We start from the raw sequence: 21,589 nt of genomic DNA on the forward strand, positions 1-21,589 counted from the left end.
CATGGAAAAATTTGGTATCTATAGTCCTATAGTTGGTGTCTATAGTTTCAAGGCCGGTAGTGTCTTCAAAACGGTGACTGCTCTGATGGGTGCGCTAGCATGTTCCAACCTAACGTTCGTCTTTTCCTTGAAAGGAAACGCTTGGAAATGCTGTGACTCGGTTTCTCAGGCCGGCCAGTTTTAGGTCATTGCCGAGATTCGACATGATATACGCGAGCACTCGTTTCGAGCATTTATGCCCCAGGGAAGCCTAGCATGCGGTCAGACCATGCTTCAGCGATTTAGAAAAACCGGTTTCCTCCTGCTGTTACCGGTAATCGAAACCGATATCTCGGTGAGACAGGCCAGCGCCCTTAATCTTGTGTTGCTGCTCAGCGATAAGAATTTAGGAATTTTGCCCACTCTTAAGTTACTTGTCGAAAGCTTGAAGGAAAGTGCAAGTCACAGATTTCTATGGCAACCTTCATCATCTGTGAGCTCCGAATATTTTGGTTTTTTCAAGATAACGGCAACACAGTACCCACCTACTTGTTCGGTCAGGGTAAGATTTTAGCTATCGGCAACTTTGGGAGTGGGTGGAGAAGTGGGAGGGGGGCACTCATTAACAACGTATTTTTTAATTTTTTTACAGAAAAAGAAGGGTGGAGGGCACCACGTGACTTAAATAGAAACATTTCATGGCGAAACTTAAAACAAAAATTTGAAACCTTCTCTCCTTCATTTTCAATCCGCCAATAATACCGCGAGAAGCGCGCTCGTACCGTCAGATGGTCCACTTGTAGACGCTCTCGCTGACCACCTCCGTGACGGGCAGCGGTCTCTCAGCGCCGCGCCGCTGGTGGTTGGCGGTGGCGGGGGACGCTTCTCCTTCGCCTCCCGCTGCTTCTCTCTCCTCTTCGCCTTCTTCCTCCTCATCTTCCTCCTCTTCCTCATCCTTCTCGACGGGGCTGGGCCTGGGCGAGACGAGGTACACGTGCGACAGCGTCTCGCCGCTTCCGGTGGCGCCCAGACTCTGGTGCAGGGTGTCGCCTGGTCCGTTGGCGCGGCCGTGGCTCTCCTCCTTGATCGGGGTGAGCCGGCACGAACTCAGGGCTGCACAGAACCGGGAAGCGAAGAAAGAGGCAGCGGAGATCAGGCTTAGTTGGTGCGCGAGATTTTCAGTGTATATAGCAGACACTTTATTCTGCTGCCTGAAGAGGGAGCTATAAAGTACACAAGAAGACGCACTGACACACATTTTAAAGGGTGGATTCGCAACTGTTGTACACAGTAAGATACAGATCTAGTGTGCGTATGGAATTTCAGACTGCTTTAATAAGCTACCGCCTGGTATTTATAAGTTAAAACGAGCCTCGAGGTGTACAAGTTATGCTTTTTGCTCGAAATTTTTCAGGTGGCGTTGTCATTGCTTTAGACGCAGGTTACGTGACGCCTTTCCTTTGTTCTTGATTTTTGAAAGCTTTAAGGTTTATCTCCAAGTAACAAAATATGAATTACAAAATACGATTGCTCATACCTTCTCATCTTGTATGAAAATGACTAGAACGCGACTTAAAAGGGCCCCTTTCCGTGGTGGAAGCCGTTTACTGCGGCAATCAGAGTACGCCCCGAGCTACCATACGGTAGTATTTAACGAATAAAATAAAAAGTTATGGACACACTTAAACTCCACCTTTAAAGGTATGATGCGACAGCGTCAATGCGTCTTGTCAGCGACTCATGGACTTCATCTCACTCGCATATCACCCGAACATGTGCTCTACTAACGTTGCCAGGCGACATGACACAGCAGTGTGACGTTACTAAAGCAGACAGGCGTCCGCGTACACTCACCCCTCACCGATGTTCACTTTACTACTTGCTTAATCGCTACTAACTTTATCAGTCCTTCTATAATCACACACATACTCATTAGCATATAGTCGTAAGCGAGGACGTTTTTTGTAAGGCCGCACAGCAAACATATAAAATCCCGTTTTAACGAAGCCGTACTAACGTCCCGGCGTAGCCTATTTAGTCTCTGGAATAGCCGCATGATGGTTCGTCATGCCGAATCACCACGGTCGTAAAAATCTTTGTTTCGTGAGCAATGCGCTTTCGTGCGGGGAGTATATGCTGCCCTGGAAGAGCCGCCTAGCTGGCTCCCCTATCTGGATGCATGTGTGTGTCTCCCAGACATTTGATGTTTTGGAAGGTGGTGCCGTGCAAGGGTATGGTAGCCTGGAGTTTTGTGGCATAAGCTTGCTTAGATTCCTCTTTTCAGCGCTATTTTCATGCAGTAAAGAAAAAAAAAGTGCCTGCGTAGCATAGGAGTAGCGCCTCTGACTCGCAATCTATGTGTGAGGGGTTCGATTTTTCACCAATCGCCCCAATTATTTTAGCAGAGCAATTGATTTACTTTATGTATGTACATTTCGTAAACAGTTTTGAGTCGTGTTGCGCCGTTTTAATTACTAATTACACGAAGTTTTAATCACTTTTCAATTCCTCTGCTTCCCAGGTGACGTCAACTTTCTTCGAACACTCTGGGCGCCCCATTTTCCGCTGAACGAAAGGCTTCAAGCCGACACTTGAAAATGCCACAGCTGATGTCCGCAATTTACAGTTATAGCCAGGGGGGGCTCGATGTTCTGGACGTTCTGCTGCTGTGCATGATGTCTCCGGTTCGAATGCCGGCCACACAGGCCCCATTCTGATTAGGGCGGAATGCAAAAAATAGCAGACGCTCTATCATGGCTTAGCGCGGAATGTCGTGCAGTAGCACTAGTTACGGCGCGCACATAAGGTCCTTACGGGCTAAAGGCATTTGACCTAAAGAGCTTTACCATAAAGGCCTTTTTCTGGAAGCCGCCGCGACAGCTCAATGGTTATGGCGCTGGGCTGCTGACTCAAAAGACGCGGGTTCGATCCCGGCCGCGGTGGCCAAATTTCGATGCAGGCGAGATTCTAGACGCCCGTGTAGGGTACGATGTCAGTACACGTTAAAGAACCGCAGGTGATCGAAATTTCCGGAGCACTTCACTACGACGTCCCTCATAGCCTTTTCGTTTTCGGACGTTAAACCCCCATAAACCATAAAGCAAATCATTACCCGGAAGGTATTCATCATGAAACTCTTTACCCTAAGAGACTTTCGGTAAAAACCTGGGAGTGAGGGCTCGCCAGGTCGGGTGAAAGGCCTGTCAGGTGCACACATCTGGCAGGTTGCCCACAACCCGCAGGAAAGGTGGGCCGCCTGCCACAAAGCAGGCTTTGGGGACGTTGTACCCCCTTTGCAGAAAGTAACCGAGCTGCAAGTTCTTGCTTTTAAACCGCATAGCGGAGCCTCCACGGCGCCCCTAATAATCGAAAGGTGTCAGAACGTAAGGACAAGGGTTTTCCTTACTTTGCACAGAATTGGAGCTTAAGGCTGCCCTAAGGGTTTCGCTATACGGTTAAGAAACAAACCACCGCTGCCCGGTGACTTTTGGCAAGGACAGTACGTGCGTACGTGCGTGCTGTTGGGAACAAAAGTCTCCAGGACGCGGAAAAAGCGATCTAGGTCCACAGGTGTCACGCCTGGCGACGAATATCTGCTTTCACTGTACCACATTGGAGCACGTGAGTCTGACCATCACTTCAGCAAGTTTGGCTCTAATCAACTTCCTAATGTCGCAGCCATCGGCTTTTGTTCCCGGGCAAGCGTCCTGTGGAGTTTTGTCCCCAATAGTACGTATGCCCGAAGTCGGGAAATGCGCCTAGTAGTGCTACCGCACTAAAACGCCTCTGCTTGCTGTGAACTTTGCCTAGTGAAGAATTCCAGGCGGGAGGAGCTAATCATGATCCCAGTAAGAATGTAACCTCAAAGAAGAAAACAGGAGGACAGGGATTTCGCCTTTAGAGATGTGTTATTGCAGTGCTTCCTCGGAAACAATTGACACAATGCTTCCTCTTAATTGATTTTACACCTGTATAGTGAAGGAGGACTATATCTGGCATCTGCGCTGCATTTTTGCACTGTGTTCTCGAATAATGCACGCCAAAAGGAAAATTGTTAGATTTAGACACAGTCGAGATGCATCACAATTTTCATTCCTAACTCCAAATGTATAGACACTGAAGGGACCTACATTTAGGCATTGCAGCGACATGTGCTATAGAGACACCCTCACCGGGTGTTAAATGTCACCACGAGGTTGTGAATATACTTTTTTTGCGTCACTGCACATATCACTGCGGTTAAACTGCCAACAGGCGATATGTAAGCCGGGAGGTATTGAAGCGTTATTTTATTCATCCCACTACAGCATAAAAGCCCAGTCCTTGATCTAAAATTTTCTCGAAAGTTATAAACAACGCGATGAATTCAACAGTCGACTCCTGCGCACTTGTCTGCCTGTGACCAATTTTATGCGATTCCTCATAAGCGACAAGTGTTACAAATGAACGCTTGCGCAAAAACGTTTTTACAACCTATCCGTTCTGCATGTCTCAGGCACGTCAGTCAAGCAGCGTTGAAGTACCCAGACGTCTTAAGCAACCTTTCGTTCGTTCGCTGTGTTGCGTAAGCCAAAGTGTTGCTGTTAGAGCTTTTGTGCAGGGCTTTGATGACCCATCCAATCAGCAAATGTATGTTTTGAAGCAGTTCAGATCCCCGCCTCTGTGCAAAGCACCGTTTTTCTCTTCAGCAGTGGCGGACTCGGTGCGTTGAACTGCCCATTTAAAGAAAGGACAGAAACTCTTGCGACGCACGCTTTGTTTGGTTTTCATCAAACTCGATCTTGCGTAAGAACAACGTATGAAATATAAACCTTGACGGCAATGGCAAAAATTGGTTCGCGAATTTGTTACAAATGCCAGGTAGTCGACCTGAGAGGACGGACCTCATATTTAGCCGCGTAAAGCATTATTCATTGTTTTGCTTGATAGCTGTGACCGGACTTTCCTGCCGGTGCTCTGACAACCGCTGTTTCATTCGGGTCTTTGAGTAATAAAAGTCGCGAGTCTTTGTCAAAATGTTTCCATCTCATCAGCGAGGGTTGTTAGCCTTTGTAAATGGGAGCTACTGCAGACAATGAAATAAAGGCGGACATTCTACCCCACGCCATTCCAATTTAATGCTTGCATGTACTTAAACTTACATTTGTACAGTAATAGAAAAAGAAATGGTTTTCATAAAATGGCAAGATTATCTCCGGAAAAGAACTCTAAACGTTTCATGGATTTCTTTACTGCTATTTTTTTTAGGAAGAACAGGTTCTTACTTTTTGGAGTCAGACTCTCATTCGTAGAAGCTTTGCTGGCGATTGCCCCGTCCGAGCATAGTTTGCCTTCCAACCAAAGAAAACATTTACGACGCATTGGTTACCACTTATTTGTGTGTTAGTCCGCATATACGTAGATATGAAAGAATGGCCGTGGCTACGCGCTTTACAGTCAGCTGGTCATCGCTGGAGCCGATCTTTGCTGCAAATATAAACACTACCCCATGCGCCGAAACCGTGCTCATCTCGCAAATGCAACGGCGTGCTGCAGAGGCCAAAGATCGAGGCGAGGTATCTGAGCCTGAAATGCACGAAAGGAATAGGGTGGCAAGTCAGAATGGTTCGTGCTTTTGTGGCGACCACGGTATATGTTGTCAAGGTGAAAGACGGGACAATGGCCAAGGTGACAGCCAAATCACGAAGTGGTCTTGTATTGTATATTATAAATTCCTTGAATCTAGCCCCTCATTGATTGATGCTGCCTGTAATTACCGAAGGTTGCGCGACTGTGGTGAGATGGAGAGTAACAAGCATGTCGACTGGCAATTACGATTCCTGCAGTGCAGGTAATGAGTCAGACACGAACTGGTCTGTGTGATTTGAAGTAGTAGGTAACGGGCTAATAGAAGCGATGAGAATGCAGATTGCAAGGTGATAGTTGATGAAACATATCTGAAGTTCGAAAATACCGCTAAAGCTTACACAAAAGAACTGGCGAGGGTACGACGAGCGCTCTTCCTGTCCTCGTCACCTCTTCAGTTATGTTGTACTTAGTGCTGTTTTCGTCACTCGTTACCAGCGAGAAAGACCAGTAGAAAGCGCTACAGTCAGCCGGTCTAGTTTAGTACACAGCCTATTCTAACATATATCGATGGGGGTGCAAATAGGAGACAGGTTTACAGAAACGGCAACAGAAACGACAGAACAGAATGCAAAACAGAGAAATGGCTGTGGATTCATTGTTCTCAAGAAATTTAATAACTCCACCCCCTCGCTTCCCCTTCTTCATTCTTTAGTTTTCGAAGAACACTGAAGAATAAATCAATCTAAAAATTGAAAGTATGCCTACTATAGTAAAGCACATATTGCTAATCCAAAATACCGCAATTTAAAGTTTCGTGTCTTGCTGTGCCTCAGGAGTGGGCGAAAAAACTACTGCGAAAAGTAAAAGAGAAAAACACTTCATTCATCTTTAACGAGCACGTGCATTCCTAATTGTCGTTGCCTAAATGAGGAAAACGTCATTTACTTGCGCGTTTGACCAAGTGTGTGTGCTTATATGTATCGCATTCTTCCGATACTAATTTAGTTTGGAGGGTGGGTGCACGAGACGAGAAGGGAAAGAAGGTTTACTTGCTGGGATAATAGGGGGAAAATAAAGCCCGCAAATTTGATTGCGCCAAGAAAGTACTTTCGTAAGTTAAGAACACGTGTTCGCATTCCCATCCGCTGCAGCTTCAGAGCAGAACAACAAAAATCAGTGTAGTACTATGAGGTTTTTCCTTAGCCTCTTCACTTTATTTTTATTTCACTAGATTGCCATCAAGAAATAATTAGCGCTGACGCTGTGTCTGCAAAGAAGCATGAAAACACGTGTTGCTTTAGCGAGTATGAAGAGCACGTAGCGATAGTTGCGAAGTAAATAAATGAATATTCCCAAAAATATATGCGCGGGCTGACCGCGATTCGCTTACGTTCGAAGATTTCAGTATTTGCAAGCGCACAGAACGCAAGACAACGGTAGTTGTAATGCGACCGCGTCGCCAGCGCGTTTCCTTTACGCTCTGACAATGCCGCACCGCAAGGGAACTCGCGAGAATAATATAGGGCTTGCCGAGGCACCGTTTCCATTTCCACGAGGGGCCGCATTGCGCACGTGGCAATTGGGATTGCGACAATAAGCATGAACGTATTCAAGCGGAAAACGAAACGGTTTTCTTGTGCCCACGCCTGGCAGAGGAAGAGCCGCGCAGCAGAGGCAATATTCAGCTCACCGCGTTCGGACTGTCGATTTCACGGATTCGTTTGAAGGCATCGCTGTATACCGGCGAATCCCTTTGTGTCTGCTGGCTCTGTCAGTGATAGCGGCGGCTTGTGCAGTGAGGTGACGGTTGCTAGGGCGAATCGATGCTTTGCAGACTCCCGTATATCTGTTCTTTTTTTGTTTCTAGTTTAAAATGTTGCAGGTTTCCGTATTTTAAATTTAGTTACTCTTTCTTTTCCACGTGTGTGACACCCATGTCTTGCTTAAGCCTTTTGACGTCAGAACTTTGTTTCCCTCACTTTCGAAACGCGGCTGTGTCGTTTCGGTGGTACGTTCTTTAAGCGACACTGCTGGCAGTTATGCCGCCCCGGTATTCGCGGGGCGCGTTTTGCTCGCTCGAAGGAGTACTGTGTTGAGGTGGACTTTAGAGGAAAACGAAAAATAAACAATGCGAACGATTTTAGGTTCCGGTAAACAGGACGGCGCACCGCCCTATAGAAGGAACGAAGCGAGCTCTTGGACAGTGTCAATAGATCAACGGCAGTTGGATTGCATGCAGCGCCAAATATCGGTTCTTGAATTTATCGCTTTGCCCTGGGATATCGATGGCCAGGAGAAGCAGATCTCCGCATATAGGCTGGCTATGGGATCCTAGAAGATTTAGAAGAATTTGCTTTTGTTTATTTTTTTTGGTCCTTATGAGGCACTGCGCCACGGTTCTGCTTCGACCTGACGTTCAAAAGGCCCCAAGAAAACGCTCGGTCACTGAACAGACTGAGAACAATATGTTCAATAAATAGAAGTTGCAGTGACCGGGACATAGGAGAAAAGAGCCATCAATCATTCTTTTGAGTACAATGTGCTCGCTTTGAACATTATGACAGCAAATACAATATTGTAGACCATATTGATGTTTGGTGCGCAGACGACTACCCAAACCCTCAACAACCCGGTGCTAAATAATCTTAAAGCGAGAGCAAGCAGTCGTCAATCATTATTTTTAGCACAGTACACTTGCTTTGACTATTAAGGCAACAAATATAATATACTGGGTGGCATTAATGTTTGATGTGTCGACAACTACCCCGAATTTCAACACCTACGTGCTAAACTATCTTAAAGCCACATCAAGCGTGTAGTGGCACAGCAGAAAAAAAAAGTCAGACGCAAGCTGCAAGAACCTCATCACTTCTCGGCTGTAACCAATGCAATGTTTACAGTGCACAGTATTCATGCCGACCGCTTTTTAAGATAATTGGGGCAGCGCAAAGACGCGGACTTGAAAAGACGCGGAGAGGGCGCCGTCTGTGTCTCCTTTTCACAACCGCGTCTTTTCGCTGTCCCGATAATGTTGAACCAAGTTGCGCAAACGCCCACTTTGTCCGCTTCGTAAGGCTTACATAAAAGTGCCACAGAATGTTTCCGACGTAGATGGCGCCTGGAATGTTACTCTTTTGGTTGTCGTCGCTGTGCTAACAAGGCTCACGACAAGACCTTTTCATAGCGGCATAGTGCACATGACAGTAATATGCTTCACCTAACAAACGAGATGAATAGAATTACTATCATCCTTACCCCTTTCCAGGTTCGTTATTCCTCGGCCTGAAGAGTGCACATGAACACTCCATGCATGTCTAGACTCCCTACGAGGCCTGATGCGATAAAAGGGCTTGGTTCTTTTAAGTCTCCGCACTGTTTACCGACACTCTCGGCACTGTTGACAGCACGTCAACAGCGACGCAGCGTCCCGTGCAGGAGCAATTATTTCTCGGACGTATGATTTCGGTTCTGTTATTGACAGGGAGATCTCGCTTAGAGCGAAGCGCGTCCTTCCGCTGCGCCGATCAGCTGACACGAAGCCCGGAGGCTCTCGTTGAAAGCGGCTCCGCAAACAGCCCAGGCAAGCACGTTTCGCTGCTGAAGAAACTATCCGCTGCGAGGAAGGTGCAAGACGGGGAGGAGTGCTCTCACTCACTCTCTTGCACGTGTGTTTGTGCCATCGATAGAATATGCTTGCAATTGAGCACGTGTGCTCTCATCAAGATCAGTTAAGGATGCTTGACCCGATATTATTTGTGCACTTTCGTGGACCCCTGAACTGCGGATGATGTAGTGCAGGTTAGCACGAAAGAAATAAGGAGAATTTGTTGCATGCGCTGCATGTAACGGCGAGGTTTCTGCCTTTTTATGACGTGGGACGACCGCTTCTTTTAAGTGTCAATAATAAGAATTAGCTTAAGTCAGTGCACACGCAATGCAAAACAAGCACAATATCTTCGTTTAGAGGTCCCGTAGTCAGGGGCTGCAGTGGGGCCTGCTGTACACATTACACTATAAACACAAATTAGCCTCTATGCAATTAAAATTAATAAGCTGTCCTCTAGCGCGGTACTCCCTTTTAGGGGCAGGATACGCTGCCAAAGTTTTGGAGTAGATTTCGATCACCATATATACGGAATGCTTACTCTTGGCAGCGAAGGTATATATATTGCCACTACAAAGCAAATATATTGCAAAGCATAGTAATCTGATGCAGTTAGAAATGGGAGGAGGAGGCATTTAAACGCGCGGAACTGGAGGTCTTGAGGTTAGCAAATCGAAGAGATTAAAATCTCGGTTAAAATATTCGTAACTGCTAGAACTTCGCATGTTTTAACACCACAGCGTTAAGGTTCTCATTGTGCATCGTCAGCGCTGTGAGCGAAAAATATCCGTCCCCGTAGAAGCAACCGGGTAGGCCACATCGGTCACGCGTCCTTGTGACGTCATCACAACCTGCCCACTAGAATCGTGAGCAAACTGATCATAGTGGCAGGGGGAAGTTAAACTATGATTGGTCGCTGGAGAAGAGCAACTTACAGGTCGCACTAGCCCTACCGGTGGTGCACCTGACATAGCAGGGCAGGGGCGCATCGCCTAATCGCTGTGTCACTGCGCCAGGAGTAGTATGTAGACTCCATGGGCTCTACGAGAGTAAATACGGGAATGATCAATTCTACATGCATGGGCATCAATTAACCCCTTAACGCTATCGCGCCGTACCCTTAAGGCGGAGCTTAAGTTCCCCCTCAAATTTTGGAAGAGGGAGTTTGTTTCCGTAGCAAACCGTAATTGTTCCGTATTTTTAGTGTTAGAAACCTACCCCAGGGCTTAAGCGGCATACCATGTCGCTAAAAAGGAGTGCGCTAGAGTAGGGCTTACTTCCTTTCTACTTCAATACAGAGTGCGAGCAGTGCTTAAACTACATAAAAGGAATAACAGAAAGGAAACAATGCGCACAGAGCTAGAGAAATTTCTTTAAAAAAGGAATGCAACACACCCTAAATTAGTTGCAAGGTGCCAGCGAGTTGTTGATCAAATCGCTCTCGAATTACATTATGCTAGCTTTGTTGACAGAGTGGCTGCTCCGGTAGAGAAGGTGGTCCCAGGTTCGAACCCCGCACCAGGACTAACTTTTATTTAACAACGAAGTTTCTTTAGAAGCTGGCTCTCTTTCGTAGCCGTATGGCTGCGCTTGGTTGGATGTCAATGAGTAGTTACTCCCTTAATATAGATGACGATATTATGCAGATAATTTTCTGTTTGTGCACAAAATTTTCCCTCGGGGAGAAATAAAGCAAAAGCTACACGATGGTCTCGTTAATAAAAGCTGACAGTGTTCGATTATAACGCCCGTATATATATATATATATATATATATATATATATATATATATATATATATATATATATATATATATATATATATATATATATATATATATATATATATATATATATATATATATATATATATATATATATATATATAACTTAAATTCTGAACAAGAAGCAAACAAAAATTCATGCAATCCCCTCAGGCGCGTATTCTCAGATAATTTAGGAAGTTTTCGATTTCGATGTTGGAAGTGTGGATATTATATATTTCAATCATCGGCAGCATTCCTCGAAATTAATCAACTTGCGCCACCTGTTAACCGTCAGTAGCGAACTTGGCGTAACTAAATGAGAAAATTTTAAACTTGCAATTTTGAGAAAACCAGAGAGCTCAAGAGATTCTGATTGAACAAGGTGATTATCATGGTCAACTCGTCCCCATGACGGCAGAATTTAACGCATGAAGAGCTTCATTCGCTCACACTATTTCCGACGGCCATAGCAATTCAATAGGGTGTACCGAACATTCGAAATTCCTATGATGGGTTTGAGTGTTGAGTGCGATGCGGCTCGCGGACAAACCAGAAGAGTGTGTCCAGATTTTGCGGGATAGAACATGTGGCCTGTTAACACAAAATGAAACTGAGGAATGAGCTGCTCTTTCTGTGTAAATTACTGTATTACGGCATGCCGCCAAACATTTTGTTGTTTATTCCCAGCACCCAAAACCTTTCTTGGCTTCCGTTACAATAAGGTACGTCCTGTTCGATCTTCGTTTCTGGTTTATGATTTCTGGTGGTTTAACGTTCCAAACCGACCAAGGCCTTGAAGGACGCCGTAGTGAAGGGCTCCGGAAATTTCGACCACCTGGGGTTCTTTAACGTGCACTTACACCGCGCAGTACACGGGTTTCCAGAATTTCGCCTCCATCGAAATTCTGGGATTGAACCCGGGATCGAACCGCAATCGGCTGGGATCGAACCCGCGTGTTTCGGGCTGGCAGTTGACAGCCATAACCACTGAGCGACCGCGGTGGATCGAGATTCGTTTGTTTGTGACAAAACACAGCGTCTAATAAATTAGCACGCTTCTTATCTTTCCTACCAAAGTGCCTGAAGCAGCAGTCAGAAGCAGAGCAAAACGATTTAAAGCGCTCCAGTACCTCAGGGAGTACCAGTACCTTTTGTTCAAACATGTCGTGCTCCGACCACTTGCCGCGGTAGGGGCAAATACATTGTGCAAAGGCAATACGAAAAACGGGAGCATAGTGCGGACTACAATAGCGCCCTGTCTGCGTTCTTGCGCGTGCCTGGACAGTGACAGGCATTGTGATGCTCCCCACGCAAGTAGGCGGCAACCCTGTCCCGTACACAAAGTGAACACCGGGCACTGAGTGACGCTGACAGGCCACTTTTATGGGTACCGCAGCGGCGACTTGAACAGTAGTTTACCGCTGCTCTTTCTGTCGTGACAAGCGCTCAGACAAAGCGGCTACAGAGAAAGAAACCGCGCTGTCAGAGAATATCTCGGTGTATCCCAGTGTTTTCTGCTCGTCACTTGTCAATCATACTTTGCTTTTCGGAGAGTCATCCTGTGTGCGCAATAGCCAAAGTATTGCAGAGATGATAGGGATAAAGTGTACTAATACACTACAATACGGAGAACGAGGGTGGTGCGCCCTCCAACTCTGGCGGTGTTTTTGCCCGAAGCAAGAAAGGGTACTAGAAGCATGGAGAATGTATGTAGTGGTCCTTTAGCTGAGTTTTCTTCGTACTGAGAAAGTATAGGGATGCCCTTGTTCCTGCTGGGTTCTTTATGAGGCAATCGTAGACGCAGAATGGAGAGAAAGTTGGGTATAAGTCGAAACTATTAAAATTCATCGGCGCATAAAAAAAAGGGACGCTTTGCGATTGTTCAGCTCCTCGATGGCAATTAGATTGTGAAGTAAAACTTTATTCCACTGATTAGGTTATCACTTGTACAACAGTTCTTGTAAGTGGTAAGTGGCTTCGACGCGACCATGTTTTTGCATGCGCTGATTTTTTGGCCCTTGTGGTCACACGATTCGCCTCGTGGCCACACTGAGCCAAGCATAGATGCAGAGGCAGAAAATATGCTGTGTAAGCGTTAAAGGGAGGTTTCGGGGCAACACGAAAGAATGGCACTGCCTTCTCAGAAGGCTATGCGAGGTTGGGGCGCCGCTTCGCAGCGGATCGTGGTTGAGAGAGAAGGAGAAAATTATTTTATGAGACACTACGGTAGGTTCATTATTAGCTGAGCAAGTGTTGGGTAAGCTCACCCAGTACCTTTATGCACGCTGAGCGAACACCGCCAGAGATACGGGTTGCGGGTGGCTAGTCCTATGACAAATGAGTCTGGAGATTGGCTATGTGGAGACGAGGTAGTAAGAGGGCAAGATGAATACGCGAGCGTTGCCATCAGCACCATTTAGTGCGGTAAGCTGTGATCCCAGATGGCGGTGTAGGAAGCAACAGACCCTCGGTTACTTTGCATCTGCGGCCCAAGGAAATGCATACTCCGCGGAAGAACGCACTAAGCAGTTTTACCAGCGGCTGCGCTGAGGAGAGTAACGATTGCTCTGCGATATGTAAACGTGACATCCTGGCTAGATAAAGTAGCTTCGTGTCTGAAAGGTCTAAGTACAACGAATCTTGTCAAATAATAACATGCTCCATAACTGTCTTTAATTGTCTGTCTCTAAGCCGTGCCGTTGCTTTGAGGCACCGTGAATTCGTCCTGGGGTGAAGTCAGCTAAGGTTTCTACAGGAACTGAAATTACTCCTGTATAAGCATCACTTCTAAGTGAGAGTGCCATCTTATAGAGTCACTATGTTGGTGTGAGGCCAATTGCTGGCGATGGCGTAACCGCCCGTGTTTTATTTTCCGTATTTTATAGCGAAGACACTGCACGAGGGAATAAAGAAGTAATTTCTCAATGGCATCCACCTAAGCGCAGGCATACGGCTACAAAAGAAAGCTTTACAGCTTTCTCAGAAACTTCGCAGTTAAAGAAAAATTAGTTCTGGTCTGACTAGCTCAGTTGGTAGAACGACTGCTCCGGTGAAGCGGTGGTCCCGGGTTCGAACCCCGGACCAGGACGAATTTTTCCTTAACTGCGAAGTATGGCTGCGCTTGGGTGGATGCCAATCAGTAATTACTTCCTTATTAAAAATATACTCCACCTTCGGGGATTCCCCTAAACATATGACCGACCTAGTTCACGAGGTCTAGTCGGCTCACCGAGCTCGTGCTAAGGTTCAACTTGAAGGTGACCTTGGCAAAACCTAGCATAACAATAGCCCATGCAGAAATAAAGCAAAAATCGCCGCAACTGGGTTTCTAACCCACAGCAGCAGGAACAGATCAGCTTCGCTGGCCACTGCACGAGGGCTCTATGCAATCACCGTAGCCGACCACACCTCGTGTTAAACTGCAGCACACTCTCGCGCTGTGCATTGCACATCATCGTCTTCATCAACTTCCATCAGCGGCACGGACAATGAAGATCAACTTAACCTCAATCAGAGCTTAACCGGAGTCTAATATCGTTGCCAGACGTGCCGACGACCCATCAAAACAATATCATGAGAAAACCAGGCTAAATAGATGCTTCGCACCAACTCGATTTCGCTACGTTAAAAACCTGTCACTTTTTTTTTTGCAAAATACTTTGGTTGTCGAGAATATACGCTTTCGTGCTTGCACTGCACTTTGCAACAAAAGCAAGAATGCCAAAATTTTTTAGCATTTCAAATCAGAGTGCTTTTAGCTTTGGGATTAGTTTAAGAGTTCGCAATTGGCCACCATTAGGAAAGCGTCTGTCAACTAAACGCTACAAGGCACTGACATTACACGCGTGTCCGGTAACGTGGCAACGACTTCCGGGTTATACCTGCGAGTCACGTCTGCCGAAGATGCCTCTCTGGCGAAGGAGAAGCTTCAGGTAAACAACCGGGGTTTATGCGATTTGTAAAAGAGAAGCTTCAGGTAAACAACAGAGGCTTATGCGATTTGTTTTCCTCGGGATATCGGACATGGTTGAAATCATGGCTCGCGAAAGCGGTGTGTTTAGAGTGGTTGATATTGTTTCGCGTGTTTCATAACGCTGTCCCTCAGGAGAACACTTGAAAACACAAGTTTATATTTTGATCCCGTATTGTATAGTTACACCGCCGCTATATTCCAATTACAAACGCGAGCTTTCCGATGGAAACCTTTCTTGCGTACCTCGTTTTTCACCACTTCGCTCTATTCGCTGACACATATAAGCCGAAGCTGACAGTTGCTGACTGCCAGGATAGTGAAAATAACAAAACACGCATGTTCCGTGAACTATCCTTACATTCGACAAGCATTTCATTTGCATTCCAAAGCGCTGCGCGCCCAGGTGGCTCAGTGGTTAGGGCGCTCGGCTACTGATCCGGATTTCCGGGTTCGAACCCGACCGTGGTGGCTGCGTTTCGATGGAGGCGAAACTCAAAGGGCGCCCGTGTGCTGTGCGATGTCGGTGCACGTTAAAGATCCCCAGGTGGTCGAAATTATTCTGGAGTCCTCCACTACGGCACCTCTTTCTTCCTTTCTTCTTTCACTCTCTCCTTTATCCCTTCCCTTACTGCGCGGTTCAGGTGTCCGCCGATATATGAGACAGATACTGCGCCATTTCCTTTCGCGAAAAACCAGTTATTATTAGCAATTCTCAAGCGCTGCGCCAGTAGTAGGATGTAAGGCCATTTTAGCTTTTCATTTTTACCATTTACTTTTTTAACACTGCACAATAAATGAGCGTAAACGTCCTCTTTTCAATAGAAGAAAGATAAAGAAGCTCATTAATTAAATATAGTTAACTTGCTGGCGTGGAGACAGCATTGACATGCTACTCTTCGTTTTTGGACGGGTTTTAGGTAGAGACAAATGAAAGAGAAGATTGCGGGACATATCAAAGTAAAAGCAATAAAAAGAATAAAAATATGCGGTTATTAAAACAGACTAAATATACATGAAAGGAGAACGGAGGAAAATTTTAATGTTAGTGAACAAGTGCACTGCAGGTGAGACTCACAGGCAGAGATTAAGTTGAGTGCGCGGCCATTACATGTCATCAAGGATCCAAGAAGGTTTTCAACTTTTTCAGGTAATCCAATGTCCTTCTAACAGGCAAATTCCACTAGAGTGGGTATGGTTTTTGGCAGTAAGCTACAGTGCAAGAAATCTTGTGCCGCCGAAGAATTCGGCCTTCACGAATTCTGCTCGCTAACTTGCTTACGGAAAGCGCGCTTTATAGCGTCCTGCTTAACAGCACAAGATGTTAGAACACCCCCTTTCCCGGATACACATGAGAAGCAGCGAAGACTTTGTACATGGCGGTAAAGGAAGGGGAGGGGGAGGGGGGGAGTAATGGACTCACCAGAGGAGCGACGCGTTGTGCTGGTGCTTAGCTTGGTGATCGACGAAGAGACCATGTCGTCGGCGATGAACACGGAAGGCTTGGTCGGAGAAAACTTTCCCTCGGCATCGGCGTGCTTCCGGCAAGCAGACCTCTTCATGTTGTCCGGGAACTGTCAGGGGATGGACCGCGGTGAAGCAAACTACTACTCGTCTGCCAACGTTGAAGAGTCAAGTGGGGAAACTGGGCATGCATCTTAGACTATACGGTACATGCACTACAAGATGAGCTTAACGGCTGCGGATTCCTGCAGCAGTATTCAAACTTCCCGGCGAACAATAGATTGAACTAAGCACTTACTAAATTTTAAGCTTGCGATGAGTAGGCATCATCGCCGAAACCTTAATTAACTGTCCCGTCTACTACCTTAATTCTTTTTAAGCCACCGTTTTGTTAGACGCACGTCGCCACTCACTTACTTACTTTGCTACCTTCTTTACCGAGAACTATGCAGGGGAAATTCAAACGTTCGACTTTAAATGCTTGCTATGCAGAATTATCTTACAGGATCTGCGACTTGGGTCTTTAGCATCGGTGTTTATTGGAACTGCAGTGCTTCGCATTTGAATTCGTAGTGCAAGGAATCAAAACCGTGTCCCGTATTTTTTAGTACCAAGTCGGGTACGCCTTAAGCCTATTCTTGTACTAAAAAAAAACTTGTTTTTTTTCTTCTTGTGGCTGCCTAAAAGAAAAAATCAGTTAAACACAGTGCGATTCCGAAAACAACTGAGTAGAGTTGAGCGGCTTTAACCCAGGTGCGTGCATTAAGGCAGACAATAGAGAGATATAAGATTTAATACTCTGCATAGAAACCTGAAGTACTTCGATAAAGATAAAATTTTTCCGAAGCCCTTCAATGAAGTGACAGTTGCATACAACTCAAGATGTGGTTAGACACAGAGAAAGTGCATTCAAGGCCTTTTCATGCAGTTCATGCCTTTTTCCTACTGAGTGCAAGAGGTTATGGTCGCTGGGGCAACGAATGTAAAAACAAAATCCAAGTTTCCAGCCAGTTTCCTTTGTGCTTCACCTTGCTTGCAGGAATTTCAACAAAAAACAAAAACAAAACATAAACCGCTGTCACTGCAGTGCTTGTTGATACGTCGGTCTTACTGTACCTTTAGTGGAGATTCACAGGCAGCAGTCAAAAAGCTTTAAGTTTTCTGTTTTTTTCTAATTATGTTAAAGCGTGTGAAATATTTTAATGCTAGTGCTTGAAGATGTGTAAGCTTACTTCTAGTATTGTGATGACGCCGTGTTCATAACGGTATTGCCGTGAGACGGTTCCATAATCTCTGCAAGTGGATTGGGTGATTATGAAATTTCACTGCAGCTAGTTTTTATTAACTCTATTTAATTACATGAATGTAAGGCTTAGAAATCAGATGAACTAAATGTGAAAAAGGAATTTACCCTTTCTTTGTCAAAGCGCCTCAGTACAGGTTCCCGGCTCAGTGGATTAATCGATATCGGATTGCCTTTTTACAGGCAAAGCTGAGGCAATCATTACGGAAAAAAACTCTGAGTCTAGGTGTAATTAATTCTCAAAGCATGAATTTCATGGGCATGAGCAAATGCTACCATGGCTGCCACTATATATATATATATATATATATATATATATATATATATATATATATATATATATATATATATATATATATATATATATATATATATGATTAATGTGCATGAAAAAAAAGCGCTTTCGAAATTGGCTTTAAACTACTATGTAGTGCCGCTTGGCTCTACACAGCCAACTGGTTCCACACTACACTACTATGTACACTACTGCTGTTTACCGGTTATGGTACATCAAGCGTCGGAGGCATTTTGACAAAGCTCTAATCCCCTACTGTTCCAGACGGCTGCGCTATTATGCAGGGTCCCATCCGTTCATGCTTCTCGGGTTTGGGGAGGCTCTCATGCTGCGAGCTGACAGCTAAGCGCCGCTACACGCCGCCTTGGGGGCGACGTTTTGTTGTCGGCGCTTTTTTGGCATGCCTACCTCTCCAAGAAAGCGTACCGTTCTGCCTCGGTTATGCCGGTACTCCTGGTACTGCGAGGACACGCACAGCAGACAGTATACCTGAAACGAGGAGGAAGGAAAAAATGCAACGCCTCAGGGTGCCAGACGAAGCAGGCGCGAAGTTCTACTCAGTGCCGTGCGCCCGAAAGGCGTCCTGTAAAGCGTCGAGACGTAGGAGAGATTGTGGCCCTAGGCGGCTGCATATCAATGAACGCAAACAACAGGACTGCATATTTAATGGGCGTTGAATAATGCAAGAACGCGAACGGCTGGAAGTACAGGCGAGAAGTCTAGAAACAAAGACTGCAAAGTGTAGAGCTCCTTTGAATTGACGCTCTATTTGTCTGGAGGAATGGTAACTGGAGCTACGCGGGTGTACTGCAAAGCCCTATAGGGTACGCCGTTTCTGACATTCCAAATGTTAGTTTGGGATGGTGTATTCGAGGTACTCTTGCCGTCAAAAGCCTGTCGTAGAGCTCACAACGACAGAGACTAAGTCAAGGAAAAAAGTGTCGTTACGAGAACTCAGCAGGGATTTAAAGCATGCAGTGTTCATGAGAGCCAAAATTTCAGTAAGAAGTGCATGTAGAGGGCGGAAAAAATATTTGCATTGTCAGGCGGTGCCTAGTCTTTAGAAATGAGAATGAGTTCCTGAAAAAGTGTAATTTTGTCCTGAAAGCTGGCAGAGGAACGTTTCGATTTTTCTACGCGACACCTTGCAAACATCAACTTATGTGCGTACCGAAGATAAGATTTACTTTCCTCTATCTGGAACTTTTCTGGTATAGACGGTGTCTCACGTCTCCGCATTTCCTTTAGACCTCACGTCCTTTTAAACAGAAGCACATTCCACTTAAAATGGTTTTGCTTAACAATTTTTTATTATTTAATCTACGCTGCAATGGCCCTGTTTATTGAAGTCGAGTTCACTGTTTTGCGCCTGAGGCGCCATGCTGTTATAATTTTGTAAAATACAAAAAGGAACTATTCGCAGGTTCTCCTCTCTACGGAATGGTCCTAGTTGCGAATACAATTCTATACCCAAATTCTCTTGGGAGAGTACACGACAAAATATTCCTCTTGTCTTTGTACCGCGTACACCTGAAAAGAGGACTGGGTTGGACATTGCCTTAAAGTCTCTCTACAAAAGCAAAACCCAAGTCAGGGCAAGATTTAGTTCGCATTTTGTCCGTCGTGTTGTTTTTTTCTTGCTCACGAACTGTAAGGCTCACTGAAATAAAATCCGTGCCAATCGAATATTGCGAAACTGTATCTTGCATGCTTTAACTGTACATACCTCCTGGGTTTCAGGTCCTTCAACTAGACTGCGTTTCGCGGTTTCTGAGATCTCTCGGCAGGCCTTAACTTTATCTACGCACTCGCTGTAGCGTTAAATTGAATTTCGCTTGCGTGGAGCAATGCGGACTAATTTCAATAGCGCTGCGAACTTAAGAGACATCAACAAAAAGGCGACTGTCAGGCTATCGCGGGTTTTTCTTCCTGGGTCACTTTTGCGGAGATGCAAAAATTATATATATATATATATATATATATATATATATATATATATATATATATATATATATATATATATATATATATATATATATATATATATATAAACAGACAAGGTAAAGTAAATGAGAAGCTCTTTTGACAAACTTATGAAGGGAGCCAACCGTCACCGAAACCAAAGTGCATAGGGGAACGTTATTACTTTTTTTAATGTGTTGTGCTTATCAGTGGAATAATATTACTTAGATTATTAAATCGCTTAAAGAAAATTACTTATAAAGCAGCAGAAAAAACAACCATTCCGGCGGCAAGGTGCATTTATATATATATATATATATATATATATATATATATATATATATATATATATATATATATATATATATATATATATATATATATATATATATATACTTATGAAGGGAGCCAACAGTCACCGAAACCAAGGTGCATAGGGAAACGTTATTATTATTATTTTTTTTTATGTGTTGTGCTTATCAGTCGGATAATATTACTTACATTAATAAATCTCTTAAAGAAAATTTTCCTATAAAGCAGCAGAAAAAACAACCATGCCGCCGGTGGGATCCGAACCCACGACCTCCGAATATCGCGTCCGGTGCTCTTACCAACTGAGCTACGGCGACGGCTGTCCAATCTGTGGCTCTCGTGGGTATTTATGTTCATTTGGTGTACGCGAACCTTGGGAGTGTTCACCAGCGCCACCCTCATGTAAGTAATATTATCCGACTGATAAGCACAACACATAAAAAATAATAATAATAATAACGTTTCCCTATGCACCTTGGTTTCGGTGACTGTTGGCTCCCTTCATAAGTTTCTCAAACGGGCCCCTCATTTAATTTACCTTGTCTGCTATATATATATATATATATATATATATATATATATATATATATATATATATATATATATATATATATATAAGACGACGTCTAGACGTTTTAGACAGGCTGAGCAATAACAGCATAAAAAGAAGTTACCGCCTAAGCCACGCAAGTAGGCAGTAGGTAGAATAACGAGCCTGCGGACAAAGTGATGCGAGAGCAGACAAAAAGCCTCTTGGGCTCCCGAAGCGAAAAAGGTTCGTATCCGGAGACGTCCCTATTGCCGTTGTTGCATCCGTTTCGGCGTCTTTCATGAGAGAAGTAAGCGCGCGATACGCCCCTTGCGTCGCTCGTTTTTTTTTTTTTCGGCACTGCCGAGAACCTTTGTGTTCCACTGGAAACGCTAAGCGTTGCCACGGCGAGGAGCTTTACTTCAGTGTTAGATCGACCGCGAATGGATATACGCTCTAGAGCCGCCGACTATTTGAGACCAAGAGAAAAAGTGTGCACCTTCTTTGCTTTCTCATATTGGCGGGTGAAGAATGAAATCTGTATCGGGCTCCAAAACAGAGAGGCAAACAGGATGGAGATTGCGAAACGTAAGCCGCATACGTTTTAAAGTTTCGCGGTTTTCGAGGTGGTTCGCGTGGTGTTGCAAACCCAAGAAGAATTTTTCCTGAATCTGTGCCCGGTCGTCAGCGTGAAATTGAGCTCAGAAACGGTGGTATTTAATGCTGCGATTTTCTAGGATCCATATGATACAGCCGTCGTAGGAAAAACGACTAAATTGATTTTTTGGTGTTGTTTTTAGTTCGTCGATTTAAATCACACTCCATCTCCACAAGTCGG

The 21,589-nt window shown here is 44.9% G+C and overlaps 1 protein-coding gene across 1 annotated transcript in view; it reads right to left on the bottom strand.

Annotated features, from left to right (window-relative positions):
* Nucleotides 1-21,589, bottom strand: part of LOC144130495 (uncharacterized) — a 222,340-nt gene that overhangs the window by 13,515 nt on the left and 187,236 nt on the right. The window contains exons 6-8 of the mRNA XM_077664410.1: nucleotides 18,375-18,437; nucleotides 16,310-16,460; nucleotides 762-1,092 (exon numbers count right to left, since the gene is read on the bottom strand). Coding sequence (XP_077520536.1) covers nucleotides 764-1,092; nucleotides 16,310-16,460; nucleotides 18,375-18,437 — 543 coding nt within the window. The 3' untranslated portion in view covers nucleotides 762-763. The remainder of the gene's footprint in view (nucleotides 1-761; nucleotides 1,093-16,309; nucleotides 16,461-18,374; nucleotides 18,438-21,589) is intronic.

Source organism: Amblyomma americanum, chromosome 4, assembly GCF_052857255.1.
Source record: "Amblyomma americanum isolate KBUSLIRL-KWMA chromosome 4, ASM5285725v1, whole genome shotgun sequence".
Taxonomy (NCBI): domain Eukaryota; kingdom Metazoa; phylum Arthropoda; class Arachnida; order Ixodida; family Ixodidae; genus Amblyomma; species Amblyomma americanum.